At 44.6% G+C, this 23,334-nt stretch overlaps 1 protein-coding gene across 14 annotated transcripts in view; it reads left to right on the forward strand.

The window, feature by feature from the left end:
- The window catches only part of DENND2B (DENN domain containing 2B), a 117,992-nt gene that overhangs the window by 18,987 nt on the left and 75,671 nt on the right, over positions 1–23,334 (forward strand). For 3 of the 14 annotated variants that reach the window (XM_065528592.1, XM_074014399.1, XM_065528595.1), the window contains exon 1: positions 15,763–15,997. The exons of 8 other annotated variants lie outside the window; for them this stretch is intronic. In XM_065528592.1, coding sequence (XP_065384664.1) covers positions 15,963–15,997 — 35 coding nt within the window. In that variant the 5' untranslated portion in view covers positions 15,763–15,962. Of the gene's footprint in view, positions 1–330; positions 432–15,762; positions 15,998–17,859; positions 17,992–23,334 lie in introns of those variants that run through there. 3 more of the 14 variants (XM_065528591.1, XM_074014401.1, XM_065528593.1) reach the window with 2 other exon arrangements.

A 23,334-nucleotide genomic window follows, 5' to 3' on the forward strand; every position in this document is an offset into this window, starting at 1 on the left:
ACCCACCATCATACCCAGCTAATTTTTGTGTTTTTGTAGAGATGGTGTTTCACCATGTTTGCCAGGTTGGTCTTGAACTCCTGACCTCAGGTGATCCACCCGCCTTGGCCTCCCAAAGTGCTGGGATTACAGGCATGAGCCACCGTGCCCAGCAGGAATTAAATTTTGTTGATAAGAAAACCTAAGATAACGTTTTTTTCTATTAAAGTTTTTCTTTATGTAAAATTCTTTTCACTTAAGGATGTACCGTAACAATTAAAAACATTTTCTGTGACTTCTGTGACATTTAAAGTAATTTTTTTTTTTTTTTTTTTTTTTTTTTTGTGACAGGGTCTTGCTGTGTAGCCCAGGCTGGAGTGCAGTGGCATGATCTCAGCTCATGCAACCTCCTCCTCCCAGGTTCAAATGATTCTCATGCCTCAGCCTCCCAAGTAAGTGGGACTACAGGCACATGCCACCACACCCGGCTAATTTTTTGTATTTTTAGTAGAGATTGGGTTTCACTAGTTGACCAGGCTGGTCTTGAACTCCTGACCTCAATTGATCCGCCTGTCTTGGCCTCCCAAATTGCTGGGATTACAAGGTGTGAGCCACTGCACCTGGCTTAGAATATTTCTGATTCAGTTTACAAAAAACAAAAAAACAAAAAGCCTTTAGTGAGAGAGGCAGATTAAAAATTTCACCCGAGTCTTCTGATTCCTAATCCTGTTGTTTGTTTGCTTTCTCTTACTCTAAATACGACACAACCAGGTTTCTTTTATTAATGTTTGGGAATAGTTGCATGAATCCTCTTTGCAAAAGTTTCCAGTGCCTCTTATATGCAATTGTATTGACACGCTGGACCTAGATCTTGTGACATAGAAGCCTCTCCCTTAAAAATTCTACCTGCTTTGATGAGCTCACCCTGGCTGAGGTGGCAGCAGGTGGGCAGCTGGTACTGAGGAGAGGCAGTAGGCCAAAGTCTAAGCAGGTATTAAGACCCGGAAAAGGCGTGGCTTTCGGAGAAGAGCAGCTTGAAAGGTGTGAGGAAATGTAGCTGCTTTGCGAACAGATTCAGGAAGGTTTTTGAAGTAAGAGAAGGAAAAGAAATAATGTTTATTGAGTACCTACTTATGTCCCAGACACTAAGCTAGTCAGGTCCCATCTAACTGTATTTTAAAAGGCAGCTTTTAGTGCTGGATCAACCTAGTGTTGCTGTTCCCAAGGGTTGTGAACTTGCGAACTCAGAAAAGGAAAGTTAGAGTTTAGGAGACCGAGAAAAGCAGGATTTAGAGTGCATCATTTCTGCTCCATCAGCCAGGGGCTTAGACAGAATTTTTTTTTTGAGACAGGGTCTTGCTCTGTTGCACGGGCTAGAGTACAGTGACACTGTCACAGCTCACTGCAGCCTCTACCTCCTGGGCTCAAGTGATCCTCCCACTGCAGCCTCTGGAGAAGCTGAGACCATGGACACGAACCACCATGCTTGGCTAATTTTTAAAATTTTTGTAGAAATGGGGCCTTGCCGTGTTGCCCAGGTTGGTCTTGAACTCTTGGGCTCAAGTGATCCTCTTACCTCAGCCTCCCAAAGTGCTGGGATTACGGGTGTGTGCCACTGTGCCTGGACCAGAAATGTTTTTAGTAGTAATAGGCTAAGTAAGGGAGCAGGAGAAACCACTTCCAATCAGCATACATTCATTAGGCCCCTGCAGGACCAGTGCATAGATACATAGCACTTCCTCATGGGACTTAATAGTTTATTGGACAAGGCATATGAAAAGCCAGTATACTGCTTTGCAATTTATGCTACCCTAGATGTTTCACTGGGAGGAGAGGATTAATTGAGTTACTGGTGGGAGGAGAGTGGGGAAAAGGAGAGCATGGTTTCACAGAGGAAATGGTGCTGGTACAGATTTCGAAGGAGGCATAGTTCTTTTATAAGGAGACAGGGCAGGGAGGGGCATTCCAGGTAGAGGGATTTGCGTGCACAAAGACAGGAGTGAAGCTGTAAGTGTAGAGTGTGCAGGGAGGTCCCAGTTGGTCATGTTTGTTGTCCTTGGCAGGGTAAAGTGAGGAATGTCAAGTTAAGACTCCAGAGACAGGTCTCAGGGCTGGCTGTTGAAAGGCTGGGGTCTTCTTGGGTAGTTTTAGTTAGATAGTGGGGGCCTCAGCCTCCTGAGTAGCTGGGTCTACAGGTATGTGCCACCACACTCTGCTAAATCTGCTAATTTTTTTTTTATTGTTTGTAGAGATGGGGCTCTTGTGTTGCCCAGTTTTAGACACTTCTTATTTCTTAACCTGAATTCACTTTTCACATTATGGATTTGTCTGATTGTTTCTTTGGGGTATTGTTCAGGTTCTTCCTCTCTCCCCTGTGTATTCTATAAACTGTAAATTAGATCTAGAGACCTGATTAGATTTAGGTTAAGCATTTTGGGGAGAAAACAACCCTTTGTAAATGATGCAGCAGATCAGAGGCACATGATGTTTGGCTGGCCCATTATTATTGACGCTAAGTTTGATTACTGGTTAAGGTAGGATCAGCTACATTTCTCCATCGTGAAATTATAGTTTTCATTTTGTCACTAGCAGGTAGTCTGTGTGTGACCTTTAGCATTGTTCCCCATTAATCTTGCACTTAAGTTGTTTTGTTGTTAAACTTTTTATTATGGAAAATAACAAGCATAACCAAAGTAGAGAGAATAGATGACCACTGTTGTGTCCGTTATCCAGCTTCAACCGTTATCTGTAACTATTAACTAATAACTATGACTATTAACATGTGAACTAGCTTGTTTCATTTCTATTCTTGTCCACTACTCTTCCTTTTTTACCACTGAATTTTTTGAAGCAAACTCCAGGCATCATACCATTTCATTCATAAATGCTTCAGAATGTATCTCCGAAAGACCTTGCAGAAGTGTATTGGTTGTATGGTATCTGACTAGCAATTTTTAGGTGTGCTGACAAAGGAATGGAGAATACCATAGTTAGGGCTTTTTAGGTAGGTACAGTGGAAGGAGAAAGGAGCTGTGGATTTGAGATTGATCCATGTATGATGAATCATGGATTCCAACCTGGATTGGCAGAAGGAAAGGCCAGGAGGTGGCTGATATACACTAGGAAAAAGGCTCAAGGGAACAGAGGCCTGACCAAGGTCAAAGAGCAGCTGTCAGGTAGTGAATAGTCAAAAGATAGACAGGAAGGGAAATTGTGGTCAGACAGTAGAGGGCAAGGTTTTGAAATGGGTAGTCCAAGGTTCAGGGTTTGTGCAAAAGTATGGGTGACTCAAGTGGAAGTGGAATTGATGTCAGAGAATCAGTTGTGAGATAAGAGTTTTGAGTGGATCCATCCACATAGCTGTTGAAGTTGCCAGGGTGGAGAGAACGCCCTCGGGGAGAGCCTGGTATGTGTTAGGGCAGGAGATGGTGCATGATTCTGTGAAGAGTTTGAAGACGTGGGGTAGTTGCTTTACTGCAGAGCTGGGGCACTGTGGAATCGGTTGAAAGCTCAGCCAGTGGTGGAAGAAGACAAAGTGAGAAAAATGCAAGACACCCATTTTAAACAGTTTTAAATTTATTGTGCTCTGTTGGACATTGCTGCCCATTGGTTGGAGTGGAGGAAATTAATGAGGTAGGGGGTTGATACTGAAGAGGAAAAGAATTGTGATACATAGGTGGGGTTGAAGCAGGAGCCCTTGAGAGGAGACGCAGTGAACCCCTCTTCCTGTTTTATCTCTGAGGGATCCCTTTGCATAGTAACCCCAGTGCTTTTCTGGTTGGGGTTTGTTTTGGTAGGTAGTAGATCTGCGTTGCATTCTTTACACTTCACTTACAGGGTTTGGATGGGTTGAGTAGAGAAGGGGTGGCTGTCCCTGAGTGAAGCAGTGGTCCAGAGAACCCACCCCAACGTTTTCTTGCTGCTGGTGACCACTTGCCTCTTAAACATCTAGAAAGCCCTTGATGCCCAGGACTAGAGGTAGAATGACCCCTTTTCTGAGCACATCATATTCCAAACTTTGTCTCTTAAACTACCAGGGAAGGCATGCATGTCTCCTAGGTAATAACCATGAAACTTATAGGAAAGAAGCACATTGTAGGTTTCAGAGTTTTGGAGAGCTTTGATTTCCAAAAGTCATGGATTTGTAGATGAGCTAGAAATTAAAGCTTGAAATAATTCTTCTTCTCAAAGATAGTGTCTCTTGAAATAATTCTTTGAGAATGATCATCACTGAAGGAGATGAGATTAAAAGGGAGTTGAGAGAAAAGAAGGCCTACCTGGCCAAATGCCAGCATCTCCTAGATTCTGAAGCAAACAGGAGTCTGTGCCCATGGACACTAGATGTGGGATGATTTCTCACTATCTTGCCAGACACCTGTGTTTAAGGGAGTGACTGACCCACACACTTGCTTACATGTTTTTATGAGTTTTAGTGTTGAGAGAAAAGTTCTTCTCTTAGGCTATGTTTAGAGTTCACTTCCTGCTGAGTTTGCCGGTGTGTGTGCAGTAGAAATGCCAGTTCTGGCCTGGCATGATGGCATGTGCCTGTAGTCCCAGCTGCTCAGCAGGCTGAGGCAGGAGGATCGCTTTGCCCAGGAGTTCAAGTCCAGCCTGGGCAACATAGCATGTCCCTGTCTCTTAAAAAAAAAAAAAAAAAAGAGAAAACTGTCAGCTCTGCTTTACGCATTCTTTTCCTGGAGGATGATGGTAGTTATTTACATATGAATATTGCCTTATAGCATATAGCATATTTTCATATACATTGTTTCTTCAGATTTATATCCTGTCTTCTCAGAAGAGAAAATTGATGTGTCTGGCTGCAGTTGACATAAAAACACCCTACTGTACTTTCCATGGCATAGTAGAAGGAATGAGAATTTTGAAATCAGTCCTGGTTTGAATTCTGGCTCCTCCTTTTACTAGCTATATGACTTGGGCCTTGGTTTTTCTGTTTGGTAAAACAGAATTGGTGACATCTACCTCATAGGATTGCGTTAGAGTATTAAATGAATTAACATAATTAACACCTGGGAACAATGCTTGGCACACAGTAGATAACTGGTAAAGTGAGGCCTTAGTCATGTTAATAACATAGAAAAAGAAATAACATCAGCACCAAAGAAAAGAAGAGCAGGCAGCTGTTCAAATCTTGGTTTTTTTGTTGTTCATTTGTTTTCTTTGAGACATTGTCTTGCTCTGTCACCCAGGCCGGAGTGCAGTGGCAGTCACAGATCACTGCAACCTTGCAGCCTCCACCTCCTGGACTCAAGTGATCCTTCCACCTCAGCTTCCTGAGTAGCCAGGACCCCAGATGTGTACCACCATGCCCAGCTAATTTTTAAACTTTTTGTAGAGACGGGGTCTCGCCATGTTGCCCAGCCTGATGTCAAAGTCCTGGTTTCAAGAGACCTCCCACTTCAGCCTCCCAAAGTGCTGGAATTACAGGCGTGAGCCACTGTGCCTGGCCTTCCTAATCCTGTTCATTAACGTGATTGCTATGAATGGCCTTCTCCTTGGCAGTCAACATACCACTTCCTCAAAGGACAAAGTTTTTTAAATGAGTTTTATATTGTAATGAAATGTATGTGGATATGTAAGGCAATATTGAATGATATAATAGTAATTTTTACTTTTTTTAAAGCAAGAAGTATGTTTTATTTATTTATTTATTTATTTATTTATTTATTTATTTATTTATTGTTTTTACCACTACAGCAACAGTTTCCTTGCTATTTTTATAACCAGTGCTTATGCAGTCTTAGTTTTCTATAGCTCTCATAGAGACTGCAGACAAAATGCAAACGTTTTACATGAAATTGCAACTTAGTGAAAACCACTCTGTCAGGAGCTGAGCTAATGACATCTGTGTAGCTTTCAGGTGACCTGCTAGACAATGGAGCCTAAAATACTCAGGGGCATGGATTTATATCATACCCCTTAGACAGTGTTCCTTAAATATCACTTCTTTCGATGGAATTTGTGAAGAGTTGGACAGTAATTCAAGGCCCCAAGTTCTATAATATCTTCTATACTCTATTCTGTATTTCCAACTAAAGGCAGATCCATAGACTTTGGAAAACAGATGAAAGGATTGACTTCCTACCAGCTAGAAATTGGAGCCAAGTTAGAGCCATGTAACTTGTATTCTTGCTTCTATTAGAACATTGTCTTATTTAATCCTTATACTAGCCCTGGGATGGAAGGGGGCTGACCTAACATTTAGTTCTTTCTTAAGTATTGGGTATTGGCCTTTCCTTCCATGTGCAAATGGGAGGCTGGCTCAGTGCTGAGGGACTGGGTGAAGGATTGCATTCCTCCCTTCTCTTCTCCGTCATCTCTTGGGTCACACATGCTAGGCAGGAGTTGCCCTTTGCCTTATTTGTGTGACTGCTCATGATCTGGAAATGACTGATGTCACTCCTAGATAACACCAACCCTGGGCTTCTGAGGAGTGAAGCCCACATTACAAATCATGGGATTATAGTGACCAAGGAGAGGTTCTAGCTAGTAGGAGGTGATTCTTCCTGAAGGTGAAAAACAGCAGGGTGGGCATTTGATTACCTTCATGAAGTGCTCCTTGGTCTGTATCCTCCTTTTTGGTTAGAGGCAGGAAGAGTGAGGGGAATTTCAGCCACAGGAGAATGTGCGTGTGTGTCATTTTATCCTCTTGTGACTTTTCCTCTTTGCAGCAGTGATCCCAGAAAACAGGAAAAACTGCTTTGATCACAATCAGTTTTTAATGTAAAGAAAAGCTGATGATGGTTTTTCATTGACATAGGGCAAATTCAGGATTTGGGGCCTGGGGATGAAGCTGACTGTGCAAGTGCAGGCAACCAGCTCCTTGGATGAGGTCCAAGTCCAAAAGCCTAGGGGTAAAGGTAAAAGAATGGCTTAATTTGAGTGGACACCTGTGGCATCTCAGATGTTGTACCTTCCATTGGCTTTTTAGCAACTACTCTACCATGTGGCAGCTGTGTTAGAGGGAGTGCTATATCCGGAAAGAAGACACGTGCCAGTAGAATATCCATGCTGCGTCATAGGTTGCCACACAGACGTTACTTTCCTGTTTAGTTTTGTATTTGCCTAAACACAGGATTGGCTTATGATTACCCTCTGGCTTACCAGCCCACTTTTCTCACTCTGTTTCTTTTCTTTTTTTTTTGAGAAAGAGTCTTACTCTGTTGCCCAGGCTAAAGTGCAGTGGCACAATCTCAGCTCACTGCAACCTTTGCCTCCTGGGTTCAAGCCATTCTCCTGCCTCAGCCTCCCAAGTAGCTGGGATTACAGGTGTGTGCCACCACACCCAGCTAATTTTTGTATTTTTAGTAGAGACAAGGTTTCACCATGTTGGCCAGGCTGGTCTCGAACTCCTGACCGCCTGCCTCAGCCTCCGTAAGTGCTGGGATTACAGGCGTGACCCACCCACCTAGCCCTCTGTTTCTTCAGCTTCTCATTATCTCACCAATTCTAGAGAAATAGAGTTGCTGGTTGTGTAGGCTAAACTAAGGCCACTGTGATGTCATTGCTTTTGTCTCCTTTGTCACCCCCTTTTTTTTTTGTTTGTTTTTTTGATACTGGGTCTTGCTCTATTGCCAAGGCTGGAGTGTAGTGACACAGTCACCGCTCACTGCAGCCTCAACTTCCTGGGCTCAAGTGATCCTCCTACCTCAGACTCCCAAGTAGCAGGGACCACAGGCATGCACCTCCATGTCCATGCCTGGCTAATTTTATTTTATTTTTTGGTAGAGATGGGGTCTCCCTGTGTTGTCCAGGCTATTGTTCACCTTCTTTATCATAGTTCAATCCTGAGGGTGTTTCCTTGGCCTTCTGAATGTGTATGAAGGATGGGATCTGAAAAGTCTCCTCCTCTGGGGGCTGATCTTATGACAGACTATGAAGTTCTACCCAAGAATCTTTCCTTCGCTCACACTACACCAAGGTTCTGTGGCAGGTTCAGAATCTGTGAAGTGAGAAATGTATTAAAATTTTAAATGGAATTTGAGAACTGTGTAGTTCTGTCTGTACTCTCTGCCCTTCAGTCACAAACAGCTCTCCAGCTGACCTCCTCCCTCTTGCCTTCTTTGTTCTTGTTGCTGGAAATGCCCAACCTGGGTGAAAACCTATAAGCCTTGCTCTTCCTCCCGGCTCTTTGTTCCGGTAGAGCTTTTGTTATACTTCTGTCTATGATATCTCCCTCTTTTTCTGCTTACCTTTTCCCTTATTTCAAGTAAAACTCATCTGCTATTACCAGATAGTCCTTATTTTCTTTTTGTGTAAAATTAACTAACTTTATTGATTTTTCTAATAAAAGAAATACAGGCTCATTGAGGAATATTTGGACAATAACAAAAAATATTAGGAAGAAAGTAAAAGTCACAGACTCCGTCTCCAAAAAAAAAAAAAAAAAAAAAAAAAAGAAAGTAAAAGTCACATAATCCCCTATAGCACAATTATTGTTAACTTTTGGTGTATCTTGTCCTTTGGGATCTTCTTCATATGTGTTGACATATATTGCTTTTTTCCCCCAAAGTGCCATCATTTTGCACTTATATTTTGTAACCTACTTTTCTGACTAATATTACTTGGATGTATTCCACAGACAGTACATATAGAGCTACTCTATAATGTTTAATGCTGCATAGAATGATATTGTATGGATGAATTGTTATTTAGTTAACCAGACAATGGACTTTTGGATTGTTTCTGTTATTAAAAGCTATGTGGGTCAAAGCAGGAGGATTGCTTGAGGCTAGGAGTTTGAGACCAGCCTGGGCAACATAGTGAGATGGTATTTCTAGAAAAAAGTAAAAAATTAGCTGCTGTGGTGCTACATGCCTGTAGTCCCAGCTTTTCAGGAGGCTGAGGTGGGAGGATCACTTGAACCCAGGAGTTGGAGGCTACGTTGAGCTGTGATTGTGCCACTGCACTCCAATCTGGGCAATAGAGCAAGACCCCATCTCTTTTTTTTTTTAAAAAAAGAAGGTAGGTGGTGGAAAATATCTACATATCTGTGTAACTGTGCCTACTTGTATAACTTCAGGATAGTTATTTCTAGAAGTTTCTAAAAATGGAATCACTGGTTCAAAAGGTATGTAATATACTTAAATTACTTAACGTCTTTTTTGTTGTGGTTGTTGTTTTTGTTTTTTTTTGAGACAGAGTCTCGCACTGTTGCCCAGGCTGGAGTGCAGTGGCGTGATCTCAGCTCACTGCAAGCTCCACCTCCCGTGTTCATGCCGTTCTCCTGCCTCAGCCTCCCGAGTAGCTGGGACTACAGGCGCCCGCCACCACGCCTGGCTAATTTTTTTTGTATTTTTAGTAGAGAAGGGATTTCACTGTGTTAGCCAGGGTGATCTCGATCTCCTGACCTCATGTTCTGCCTGCTTCGGCCTCCCTAAGTGCTGGAATTACAGGCATGAGCCACTGCACCTGGTCAACAATATCTTTTAAAACTTGGAAAAGTATATGGAAAAGTAAAAGGTTAATATAACAAAAATCTATGTACCTATCATCGAAATTTCACAAATATTAGCACTGTACCATATTGGCTTCAGATCTGTTACTTAAATTTTTTAAAAATTTGACAAATATGTACTCATGCTTGGAGGCTCAGGAAAAAATATTGGACAAATGTGACTAAAGCTTTCTGCAGTCCTTTCCTCCTCCTGATACTGATAAAAGCCTCGTTACTGTGCATATCTTATCCTTTTACATACATGTGTCCATAAATAATGTATAGTATTATGTTTTAAAATTTAATACACATGGTACTATTCTTGCAGGCAGCCTTTTGCAGGTTGATTTTTTTTCATTCAAGGTCATTTTAAAAAAGTTTTCACATATAAAATCATTCAGTTTAACTGGTGTACAATGCACCATTACATGGCAGTGAGAAATGGTTAAAGTCTTTCTAATTTTTGTAATTTTTCTAATTCCAGATTACGCTCTATTAGTAGTTGTATGTGTTTACCACCAATGTATATAAGTGTTCATTTCCCCTTATTTTTGCTAACACTTGGAGATACCATGCTTCTCAGTATTTTCTAGAATTTTCATTTTCCCAGTTTATCAAAGAGATTGAGCAATATTTTATTTTCTTTGAATTCTCTGTTTATATCGTTTACTTATTTTTCAGTTGGGTTTTTGTCTTTTTCCTTTAGGAGTTCTTAATATATTCTGATTTTTAATTCCTTGTCAGTTATGTGCTTTGTAATTATTTTCATCCTGTCTGTGGCTTATCTTTTAACTTTGTATGGGTTATCCTTGTGAGGATATGTGTGTGTGTGTATTCCTAAATGTTTTCCATAAAAATTGTACTGGTTTACAGAACACCCAACAGTGTGTGAGAGTGCCCAGCTTGCTACACCCTGCCTGACTCTGAGAATAGTTTTATCATCTTTCCCAGTGTGCTAGACAAAAAGTGGTATTGCCCCTTCTTTGGTGCCTTTTCCTAGAACATTCCTACCTCTTTGGTATAGCCAAAAACTGGCTTTTCCCTGAAGATCTTACTTTCCTTGTGACCCTCTCCAGTGAAGCCACCTCACCTCCTCCCAACTCTCGCTCTGAACTCCCGACGTTGCTTCCAAGCCCTGTCTGGCAGCCTTTCCCATGAGAAGTTAGTCCCTCCTCTGCTCACTCTTGGTGCCCTTACCTGCCTATTGACTTCAAGCTAACTGTTAACAACCTTCTTCATATGTCCTCTTTTTGGCAAAATTAGGATTTGAGGATTCATACTGAGAATCCCTCAATGCTCTGGCCTCACAGTCCCTCTGTCCTTCCAACTCTAAGGACTTTGTCTTCATTCCTCTTCGGGTACCTTTGGCTTTATCACTTGGAGCAGTTTCACTTTTAGGATCCTGAACTTGGAGGTTCCCTTCCCTTCCCCAGTCTCCTGTCTGTTTCCACCTCCCACTCCTTCACTGTCCCCTCCAAGAGCTGGCTCTCCAGCTTTTCTCTGCCTGTGTAGCCTCTTAGCCACCCTGGCCACTGCCTACTGATTTTTCTGTTCAGCCTGAACCTCAAAGGTGGGAATTCTCATCCTGCACTTGCTACTTACCTCAGTTCTCTCTCTCCCTTGTCCCTCCTGTGATCATCAGCCCTCGTGGACCACTTGAACAGATTTTTCTGCCATAGCCCCTAGACCTCTGAGTCTTGCTTCATCTTTCAGAAGCATAATCTCTGACCCATCATTCTTTTCTTTTTTTTTTTTTTTTTTTTTTGAGAGGGAGTCTCGCGCTGTCGCCCAGGCTGGAGTGCAGTGGCCGGATCTCAGCTCACTGCAAGCTCCGCCTCCCGGGTTTGCGCCATTCTCCAGCCTCAGCCTCCCTATAGCTGGGACTACAGGCGCCCGCCACCTCGCCCGGCTAGTTTTTTGTATTTTTTAGTAGAGACGGGGTTTCACTGTGTTAGCCAGGATGGTCTCGATCTCCTGACCTCGTGATCCGCCCATCTCGGCCTCCCAAAGTGCTGGGATTACAGGCTTGAGCCACCGTGCCCGGCCCCCCATCATTCTTTTCTCAGAAAACTTCTGTGATTCCCCAGAGAAAAACTAAGATCTCTAATTTGGCTCTCAAAGGCCTCTTAGAGCCGACATGCCTCTGTCTTTCCAACTCTCTTTCTCCCTGGTCTACTTTGAATTAAACTCCCATCAGACTGACAAACACTTTGTTGTCCTTCATACGTCTTCTGCTTTCCTGCCTCCAAGTCCTTGTGCATGTAGTTCCATCTGTCTGGGAATACCGCTGTATTCTTTTGCCATTTGATCTTCTAGGCCTAGCACAAGGGCCACCCTCTCTGTAAAGGGTTCTTGATCCTTTATTTGGAAGTAATCTCCTTCTACCTAAGCTTCAACATTGTATCTCTCTAATGGCATCTCTCTAGTGGCACTTAATTTCATCTTTCTAATGGCACTTAAAATAGTCTTCCTAGTATTTATGAGGTTCATATGTCTATTGTATTCACCCTACAGAGTGGAAGCTTCTTGAGGATGGACCCATATCTGATGCATTTAGTGTCCCAAACAGTGCTAAGCATATTGGCTTATGCATGGTTGGTGTTCGGTGTGTATTAGCTGATTGAATTCATGACTGTAAGTATGAATGGAAGGAGGAAAGATGGCTTCCAGGAACCATACTTAGAATTTCATACTGCCCCCTTCTCCTTTTCTAGCGAGAAAAGAATCAGACTCACAGCTTGACCCAGGCCAACAGAGGAATAGTTCAAGCTCCTGGCCCACATTGCACCTGGGGGAGCCTGAAGCTTGTCCTACTGTGGGAGCAGGAGCCTTGAGTACCAGGAATTTCAATGGGATGTTTTTGGGTTTAGGGAGTTAGGCTGGCTGCATTCCATGCCGTGCAGGGGAGAGGATTTTGGAGTAGCACAGAAAAAGGAAACCCTGGCTGGGCACGGTGGCTCACGCCTGTAATCCCAGCGCTTTGGGAGGCTGAGGCAGGCGGATCACCTGAGGTCAAGAGTTCGAGATCAGCCTGACCAACATGGAGAAACCCCGTCTCTACTGAAAATGCAAAATATTAGCCGGGTGTGGTGGTGCATGCCTGTAATCCCAGCTACTCAGGAGGCTGAGGCAGGAAAATCACTTGAACCCGGGAGGTAGAGGTTGCAGTGAGCCGAGATTGCACCATTGTACTGCAGCCTGGGCAACAAGAATGAAACTCCATCTCAAAAAAAAAAAAAAAAAAAAAAAAAAAGGGAAGAAGAAGGGAACCCTGAACATGCTCTTGGCAGAGGTAGGTGCAAAGGAACTGGAGAGCATGGTAACCCAGAGGGGAGGGTTTTATTTTTACCAAGTCACGCCACTTTCCTTCCTCCATACCTACTAGGGCTGAGCCTCAGTTGAATGTGAGAAAAACACTATGGGTGTGATATTTGCCGCTCTCTCTGCCTTGGGACCTTGAGTCATAGTCTAACTCTTCATCTCAAACAGTCTTGTGTCTCATTCTGTCCAACTACTGTTTGTCCTTTAGAGCCTGGCTCACATTTCCTCTCCTACAGAAGCCCTGTCCAGAGCTACTCTGTGCCCTCCACCACCCCATTGTCCTGTCTTTCTAGTTTGTGTCCCACACTTGCATTGTTTGCTGTTGTGTCTCATCACCCTACATTTGTCTGTGAGCTCCTCACATGCAAGAATCACATCTCATGTTTTGTTCTCTCAGCTGAAACAAAGTGATGATCAATAATTACTGTCAATGTTATTAGGGAGCCTGCTATTGGAACTTGGAAGATTATCAGTAGCAGAAAAACTGAAGTGGAAATGGAAGGATGTGAAAGTAAAACTTAGTCTGGGCTAGTTCTCCAGAATCTGAGTCTGGGGCGGCACTTCCCTTTCATCTTTACCATGGGTTTCTCGAATTCTGGCTTCTGAAGCTCTGCCTTTCAACAGAAATCAGCATTTAGGCAGGTGAGAGAATCAGGTGTTCAGGGTGTGCCCTTCAGTGAAGAAGAGAGAGAGGTGATGGCCGGCACCCCATGCAGCAGTGACTAATGTGGGGTAAACTGGCACCATGCCTCCCGGCCCCCGGGTACATGGGAGCTGTAGGCACACATGGTAGATTGGAGCTGGAAGGATCATTTACCAGCCCTTCCCGGAGCTGGAAACAGGCGGGGAGCAGCAAGCCAATTGGCAGACTTGCCTTTTCTGCCTTAAAGTACTTTGTTTCTGTTGCTAACAACAGACATGGGGAGTATAAATAAAACACAGACACACAGGCACATAGACACATATGTGGAGACTGAATATTTGAGCTGTCAGGGGCAGGGGGGAGGGTGAATGTGGACGGAGACTGAAAATGTGTAGCTAAGCCTCTCAAGATAATGTGCCCTAGGTGTTCTCTCCAGCCTTGGAGATGGGTGTAGTGTAAGGGGTGGTTGTGTGGGAGGCCCCTCTGAAGGCAGTCAATAGGAAGTGATACGGTGTGGATGCCACAGGCTTCAAAGACTAGGTGCTCATTATGGCTGGATGCAGTCCTCATCAGGCAGACTCTTCCGAGCTAGTTGCTGGTGATCCAAGGGCCAATGGCAACTTCTTTCCTTGTATTCTGCCCTTTGTTTAAGGCTTGACTCATTGATCCCCGTTAGTGCTCACATGTGGTGTACTGGTCAGCAGCTGTTGTGGCCTTTCTGGCTGACCTGAGCTGTACAAGCCAGCATGCCTAAATATGTGACTGTTGTTTGGGGTAAGCTCCTGAAGGATGTGAGCTTCTTTAGTAGAGACTGAGACCCGTTCAGCCTCTCTGGAAAAGATGGTCTTAGTAGGAGGCTGAATAGTTCATGCTATAAAAAGCAACAGCTAAGTCACATGTGAGATAAGCTTATTCAGAGACTTGAGTTTCAGGTAGATTACAGGGAGGATGGATGATGAGGAAGACTGTGAGTCTCTACTGCTGGAATTAGAAGTAGGGATGGGTTAGGTGTTCTCTCTTTTTTTCCCCTGGATTGAACATTATATTCCCTGGTATCTAAGATTACATCAAGAGAGCCTCTCCTGGTTCTGGGAAAAATAATAACTGTATTGATGGGAATTTTAGAGCACTCCCAACGTGCGTAGCTTTGAGCACTTGATTCACAGATTCTCTGACACTTGGGATGATCATCTGATGGTGTGGGCGTTTGGAGTAGCTTAGCTGGTCTCTCTTTTCCATCTTACTGGTTTCTTGGACCATGTGTGATAGGCCTAAGGAATGTCCAACAGGAAGTACCCTTGATCCGTATGAATACCATGTCAGTAATAGTTCCAATCTTCTGGAAACAGTGAGACGCCACTCCAGTCTGAGGGTGAGACATGAAAACTATGTGGGCCTTTTCCCCAGTCATTGATATAGCAGCATTTGTCTCCCCTGAGCAGGGGGAAATGAATTAGGATTACCCTCTGGTTTGAGCTTACAAATCTGTCTTAGGATCTTGTTTTTACTCAGGTAGCCCTCTTGGCTATCCAAGGTGGGGTGCCTGGGGGTTGGCGGCACACTGGAAGCTCACAGCAGCTGCTTCTCTCCAGGCACTGTAACTCACTAGCAGTTTAGGATTAGAGGCATGTATCACATGTGAGGCAGGTATCACATGGCATTTGTTACTACAGGAGTTAAAGGACCAAAGTAAACTTAAATGGGTTACCTATTCTTATAATTTAGATGGTATGCAAGATTATACCTATAGTAGTAGCAAGCCCATCCACTCTCTCATAAGCTTTCTTAAATAAGAGAGGGAAAGGTGGAGTTACTTCTATGGTCTGAGAATTGCAGATTACCCTTTTTCCCTGGAGAGGCCTAAGGGTTGGCTCCCATGTGACCCCCATCATCTCTGTAGTCAAGTGGCATTAGGTCTAGGAACCCCTAAGGAGATATTGTCTCTCTGTTCCCTGGCTTAGAGCAGGGATGTGCGTTTTGTGCCTGGCCCTAAGGAGAGGTAGTTGACTATGGCTGTTATTGAGTGAGGCTGGACCCAGCCTAGCTGATAAAATTCTAAAGCAAGATGGGGCAGTCCAAGGTGGTCACAGAGAATGAAGGTTCTTAGAATAGAATATATTCTAAGCCACTAGGCCCTGGTGGCTTCTTTGAAAGACTGGAGTCTTGAGAGGTAAGAAGACCCCATCTAGCTGGGTTTCATGCGCTTCCCTCACCTTACCTCTGCAAGTGTCACAGCAGGCTGCCTGTGATGTCTGGTGGTTGACTCTGCGCCTGCATGGTTCAGCTGAGCAGGGCAGTTCATGTTGAAGCCCCTCCCACCAGTCAGGAGCCTGTAGGACTGTGTTGTTTTCCTTCCTGTGTCCTCAGTGGCTGGGCTAGTGTCTTGCACAAGGCAGGTGCTTGGTCATTGTTTGTGGATTGAATGGCTTCTCAGCCTGAGCTTCAGGGGACCTTGGCCTGGATCTGGGAACATACTAGGAATTGGATAAGCAGAGAGGAAGGAGAGCACTCCAGGCTGCCAGTGATTTGAGCCGAGAAACATGGGGCAGAAATGGACATGTGGACATGTTTGGAGCAGAAGGTATCCTGCCTGGAGAGAGGTAGGGGTGTGTGTGTGTGTGTGTGTGTGTGTGTGTGTGTGTGTGTGTGTGTGTGTGTGTGTCTGTGTGCATATGTGCATGTGCACGTCTGTGTATCTCTGTGTGGGCAGGTCTGAACCAATTAAGGGAACCTGAGTCTGGTGTGATTGGCAGTTAAGGAGCCCAGAAGAATGATATGATGATACTGACATTCCAGGATGCTTAGTCTGTCGCTTATGAGCAGAGAGGACTGGAGGTAGAAGAATAAAGGGGAGCTTGTAATTCAGTAATACCGTTTAACATTTATATAGTGCCTCCTATGGGCTGGCACTGGATAAAGTGCTTTCTGTATAACCAGAGACCATTGCAGTAAACTAGGTATGAGGTGATAAACTGGAGAAACATTTCAAAGAAGACGACATTGTTTCTTCATATTTGGCTATATTTGGCTCTTATTTGGTTAAAGAAGAAATGGCTCCAAGGACGTCTTCCTCCTGGATCCTGCTTCTGGCAGCTCGTCCTTGAGCATGGGACTGTTACCTCGTCTGGTTGGAGCTGCTGAGATTTTGCATACTCCCTGCCAGGAACCGATGTCCTTGGGCCTCGGCTGGGGTGTGTCCCGAACCCAGCCATCTGGAAGGTCAGAGGAATTAGCCACTAGAATGTGCCCATTAGTGGCTTCGAGGGGTTATAACCTGTCAGTGGAATCTGAAGCCCGGGAACTGCCTCTCTCCCAGGGCTTTTCAGAATTGGAACAGCCTGACTGTTCTAGCACTGACTGCTCCCTTATTTGGACAGTAAATTTTCAGGGTGAGATTGGACTTCTTCTTTGTCTTGGGAGAGTTTTTTTTTTTTTTTAAGTATCTGACATTCTTGTCAGTGATTTTCAAGGAGATAACACGGTATCACAGCTATACCTTTCTTCACCTGATTCCTTTCCTTGGTCTCTAGTCCATCCACTTATAAGACCCAGATGGGGGCCAGGTACAGTGGCTTATGTCTGTAATCCCAGTACTTTGGGAGGTCAAGGCGGGCAGATCACTTGAGGTCAGGAGTTCGAAACCACCCTGGCCAACATGGTGAAACCCCGTCTCTGTTGAAAATACAAAAATTAGCCAGGCATGTTGGTGGGCCCCTGTAATCCCGGCTACTCAGGAGGCTGAGGCAGGAGTGTCGCATGAACCTGGGAGGTGGAAGTTGCAGTGAGCCAAGATCGCGCCATTGCACTGCAGCCTAGGCAACAGAACGAGACTCTGTCTCAAAAAAAGGTGAAAATTTAAAAAAAAATGAAAAAAAAAAAAAAGACCTAGATGGGGTTCCTAGACTGCCCACTCAGCTCAGTCTCTCCAGAGAAGCAAGTAACACCATCATGTAGAAAAGAGGCAAGGTGGCTGAGGCTCTGGGGTCAGGCTTCAGGGCCTGGGGGCAACTTCCTGCCCAGCCTTGAGACATATGTCTTGGTTTTGGGGAACTTGCTGTGCCCCTTGACTTGTGGATTTGTAGTTTATCAGCCCAGCTTCATGTGGGGCCAGGATGGGGAGCAGGGCACAGCCAGGAGTTGGGGTGGTGGTGATGAGATGGTGGATGGTAGTGGTGCTACTGAAGGGGAAGAATCTTCTGTGACAATTTTGAGATTTCCTCTCTGTCAGAAGCCCAACTCTGTCAGCTTCTGGCATTCCTTCTGATGGATCCCTGTAACCCTTAGGAAAGTCATTCAGCTAATGGCAGTGACATTGAATTCTAAGGAAGGCAGGAAGGAGAACATGTTTCTGTCAACAAAGATGTGCTTTCACTAGTCAGAACTTGCTGTCAGGCAGCCTTCAGCCCTTCAGGTGATTACTGTGCTTTGGGATTAAAGTGTCCTGCTGTTTCTGGAACAGGCTGCTAGTCATAAAGACAGGTAGGGCTGAAGGGTAGAGGTAGGGTCCCCAGCTGCAGTTGTCAAGAACCCATCGTGAAGGCTGACTGAGTGAAGAAACTGCTGCTGCCCAGACAAGAAAGCACTTTTAGCAGTGGTAAGTCCTTTGCATGCTCTATCTTACTTAATCTGCACAATAGCACTTCATGGTTGGAACTGTTGTCTCCATTTTACAGATGAGGAAACTGAAGCTTAGAAAGGGTAGGCAACGCATCCAAAGCTTCATAGCTGGTAGAGGCCGAGTTTCATACCCAAATATCAAGCTTTTCCCATTGTTTCTTACAGAGGAAACCATGATAAGCCATTATTTTTCATAAATGTTACATTTTAGAATAGTTTCAGATTTACAGAACAGTTGCAAAGATAGTACAGAGAGTTCCCATAGATCCTGCAAGCCATTAAGTTTTTTTTTTTTTTCTCCTTTTCTGGTCCATTTTATGAGAATTCATTGGGGGTGGGGAACAGATTTGGAACGAGGACTTTTTTTCCAGAGATTCCAACTTGGTGATTTTTTTTCAGCAGGATTATTTGAGCGTCCATCAGACTGTATTATTTCTTCCCCAGTTCTGCTCTGCCTCAGCTCTGCTGGACTGGGCTGGGCCTGGCTTTGACATCTAGTTTCAGAGTCAAATGCCCCACTTTCTGACTCTCTCTCAATAGGGTCAGATGGTAATTGGGTTTCAGAGAGTTAGGAAGGCAGGTAGGTGTGGGGAGGATCTTTAGCAGCTGGAGTTCTGGATACTCTTCTGTCTCCGATGGGGCTATGACAGGGGAGTGTTAATATTTTCAGTTGATGTTTGATGGCATGGAGCCAGAGCCCTCCCGAGGGCCAGAGGCAACGTCTCTGCGGCGAGGCCTGTTTGCTTGGATGCCCTCTTGAGTCTGTCCTTGTATGGTGCCAGAGTGGCTCATGGTGGTCGCTGCTGTGGGCCCTGGCCGTGGTCTGCAAGCAGGCAGGCAGGCTGGCTGGCTGGCTGTAGGCAGGAGAATATCCTTAGGTAGCTGGTGTGCTTTGCTTTGGGTCCCAGGCACATTCTCCATTTAAGGGAAAGGGGTCTGCAATCTTCTTGGCTCTGGGTGTGAATGGGCTGGCCTAAAGTCTGTTCATGGCCTTTGCTGGATGTGCTTTTTCAATGAGATCATTCCAGAGTTACATTCCTATGAAATTATATTTCACTGAAGATGTAAAGCTGGATTTGTGTAAAAGCACTGGCACTAAAACTCAGGGCTCAGAGCTGGGCAGAAATGCGAAGAGGGATAAACAGCTTTTCTTTAGAAGGAGGGGAAGGAAAGACAGAAAGAGAGAGAAAACAGTTGTTAAAGGATTTTGCATTGAAAATTGGTGTGCCGTAAGCATACCCAAGGAGTCGGGATTGCCACTCACCCCTGGAAAGGCAGGCTTGATGTTTGTTGTCCCAGCTGCCTCCCACCCCCAGGCGGTTTGGAGGGAGATGCCCTTGAGGCTTCAGTGTGTAAGGTTGCTGGAACGCTGGAGCCGCCCAGGTGTCTCCTGGTCATGGCACTCAAGGCCTATCCCTGCCTTTCTAGCCTCATTTTGCACCATCCCATATCTAATCTAATCTAATTTCTCTTCCTCTCTCTCAGTTTCCTTCTGTCTCATGCACACACCCACACTGTCACACTCACTCTACTATTAGTATGATACATTGCTACTCACAACACTCCTGACACCAAATGTGTGGGGTTTTTTCTCTTGCATTGGCCAACTTGCCAAACTTGCTGGGCACCAACTGGGGTTTCTTACAATTTAATTCAATTTTGACACTACCTGGAGCTAGCATAATCTCCACAGAGTAAGTAGGGACAAGACTGTTCCCACTTCAGATGCTAATCACAAGCCTGGGCCACCCATACTTTTGACCAACTCACTGTAAAGTTGGAGGGATTGGTTCCCACAACCCCCTCCTCAGGTTTGGTAATTTGCTAGAACGGCTCATAGAACTCAGAAAAACAGTTGACTTACTATTAACCCTACTATTAGTATTATGTTACTATTAGTTTATTATTAAGGATACAACCCAGGAACAGCCAAATGGAAGAGATGTATAGGGCAAAGTTTTGGGAGGGGGTGTATGTGTGTGTGTATATGTTTAGAGCTTCCATTCCCTCTCAGGGTGCACCACCCTCCCAGCACCTTGATGTGTTCACCAACCTGGGAGCTCTCTGAATTCAGAAATTTCAGGTATTTATGGAGGTTTCACTATGTCAGCATGCCATGTTTTGAATGTCCCCTCCAAAACTCATGTTGAAATCTGATTGCCATTGTGATGGTATTAAGAGGTAGGACCCTTCAGAGTGGTTGGGCCATGAGGGCCCAATTAATCATGAATGGATTAATGCTGTCATTGCTAGAGTTCATTTCTGATAAAAACAAGTCCGGCCCCCTCCTGCCCTCTCTCTCTTTTGTGTGTGCTGTTGTGCCCTGCTGCCTTTCTGCTATGGGATGATGCAGCAAGAAGGCCTGCCAGAGTCAGTCATCAATCTTAAGACTTCCCAGCCTCTGGAACCGTAAGAAATAAATCGCCACTTCATTAGCATAAATTCAGGTGTAGTAGAGGGACTTGTTATAAATCACAAAGTAGGCTTCTCTCACCCCCATCCCTTGGGAAATGCCAAGGGTTTTTGAAGCTGTGCCCGGAACTGGGAAGAAGGTGCTGTCTCTCTCTCTCTCTCTCTCTCTCTGTGTGTGTGTATATGTGTGTGTGTGTATATGTGTGTGTGTGTGTGTGTGTGTGTGTGTGTGTGTGTGTATATATGTGTGTGTGTGTGTATATTCCTTATATATAGATATATATTCATTATTATATATATGGAATATGTGTGTATATATATTCCTTATCTCACAGTAACACACATGTGCACACACGTGCGCACACACACACTCACAGCCCCTGCATGCTTGTACTGTGAGATTGTATACCCCATACTCTATATGATTCTGCTTTGTATCCCTGTGTACACACTGTTCCCCATAGCATGGAATGAATGTCCTTTTCTCCCCTTGTCTGCTGAGAGCACTCTAGTTGCTCTAAAACCCATTTTAGCTTTGCCTCCTCAGAAATCTTTTGTGCTGCCTGCTGACGGTTACTTTCTGGCACCTTCGTGCTGTCACCATTCCTTGTGCATCCCGCTGCTCCTGCACATTTCATTTGATAAGTTTTCAAGGAAAAGCCTCTAGTACGGGGCTTAGTAAAGGGTAGGTGCTTGTGAAATGATTGTTGAAGAAAGAAACTAAATGAATGAAGAGTTGGATCTAAGTGAAGGTCATGTACTGCAGGCAGGGCAAACTACGGAAAGGTGTCTAACATGGCATAAGTGCCATCAGAGAGGCTAGGAGATGAGTGTCAGACTGGCAGAAAAGGTGGGGTATGTACTTCCCTGTGCACACAAGTGTGGAGTCGTTCGTGGAGTGGCAAGATAGTCTGTGCAGTGGTGCACACCTGTCATCCCATCTACTTGGGAAGGCTGAGGCAGGAGGATCATTTTAGCCAGGAGTTCAGGGCTGCAGTAGCTATAATGATGCCCCTGCACTCCAGCCTGGGTGACAGAGTAAGACCCTGCTTATAAAAAGGTTTTTAAAGTAAATTAGAAAAAAAAAAAAAAAAGAAAGCCCAGTGAGTTCTGGGTTCCATAGACTGACTATAGGGATTAGGTCTGGACTTACTCAAGGTGAGATGAAACTACTTTCTGAGCAGTCTTTGCAAAATGACAGCAGGATAGAAGGAAAAGAGCTGTAGCTTTGGAATTGAGGATTCTGGGTGGTGGTGATTATACTGTTAGTAATGATAACATAGTCCTAACTATGAGCCAGACAGTATACCAGGCACTTTACATATGTTAATTCATTTATCCTTACAATGTCTCTGTGAAGTAATGACTACTAATTGTTGATTTATGAAGATTGCAGAGCAATTCTGGACCTGGTTCTACTCTTACTAATTGAGTGAACTGAGGGCAAGACGCTTAGCCCTACTGAGCCCCAGCCTCCTCTTTTGTGAAACGGAGAAGATACCTTTTGCATTTAATCTTCTTGGGCTTATTGGTAGAAAGTGTTTTTGAAAAGTATACTCTAAAGTACTTTGCATTGAGGAAGAAGGGAAACTTGCAAAGTAATTGTAGTTTAGATACTGGGCTCGTACTTAATGCAGATGCTGCTCTGAGCATGGGCCACATTTGCACTTCACAGCTACACAAGGTGGGCTACTGGCAATCTCTTTGATTAAATGCCAGGATTTGAGCCGCTGTTAAAAAAATAAAGAAGTCTTTTTTTGCCCCTTTCTTTCTTTTTTATGTTTTGTGGAGATGGAGCCTCACTATGTTACCCAGGCTGGTCTTGAACTCCTGGGTTCAGGTGATCTGCCTGCCTCGGCCTCCCACAGTGCTGAGACTACAGTCATGAGCTACCGCACTTGGCCCAATAAATGAGTTTTATTGGAGCCAAATGTATATGTGAAATGTCATAAGGGACAGATTTTTTGTGCTGAACCAGCCCTTCTTCCCCAGCTAGGGAAATAGTGGTAAAGCTGGGCGGTAGGCATTTGCATGGGGGAGGATTAGGATCAGTGTGGGGCCACTGCAGCAGGTGGCAGAAAGCCTGGCTCAGAGCAGAGGCACAGCCGCTGACTGCAGGGTCCCATGAGCAGGGGGTGTGTGACCCCTTTTTTCTAAGATGAGACACTTATGGGAGTTTTTAGAACCACCGGGTGTGGTGGTTCACACCTGTAATCTCAGCACTTTGGGAGGCCGAGGCGGGTGGATTACTTGAGGTCAAGAGTTCGAGACCAGCCTTGTCACTACTAAAAATACAAAAATTGGACGGGAGTGGTGGTATTTGCCTGTAATCCCAGCTACTCAGGAGGCTGAGGCACGAGAATCACTTGAACCTGGGAAGCGGAGGTTGTGGGGAGCTGAGATTGTGCCACTGCACTCCAGCCTGGGTGACAAAATGAGACTCTGTCTCAAAAAAAAAAAAAAAAAAAAAGAGGTTGCTTTACATTGCTGTTACCTTGGCAACGGAGACTGTGTCCCTCAAAGTGGTCCTCTGCTGGCACTAGATACACAAATGTGTCAGCACTTGGGCTTGGCAGCCATTGCTGAGCCAGGCAGTGAGTGATAAGGGGGATAAAGGGGACATAGGGGGAGTGCCTCCAAGAGCTGCAAGGAGGGGCAGTGTGGCCCTTCTAAGCCACATTTCTACAGTATTCTCTGGAGCTTCTTCGAGCCAAGTGGCTTCCTCCATGAGGTTGCAGCTCACAGTGCCTGCAGGCCTGAGGGTTGCCTGGATTGACCATGATGCCTGAGTGTATAATTATAGGTCACTGAACAGAACCCCTAGTCAGCTACATCCCTCAAAAATGCCTAATTGTAGGCTACAAATATGAAAATATACAAGAGCTTAGAAACATGTCATACCTCATTA

The sequence above is a fragment of the Macaca fascicularis genome, chromosome 14 (genome assembly GCF_037993035.2).
Source record: "Macaca fascicularis isolate 582-1 chromosome 14, T2T-MFA8v1.1".
NCBI lineage: Eukaryota > Metazoa > Chordata > Mammalia > Primates > Cercopithecidae > Macaca > Macaca fascicularis.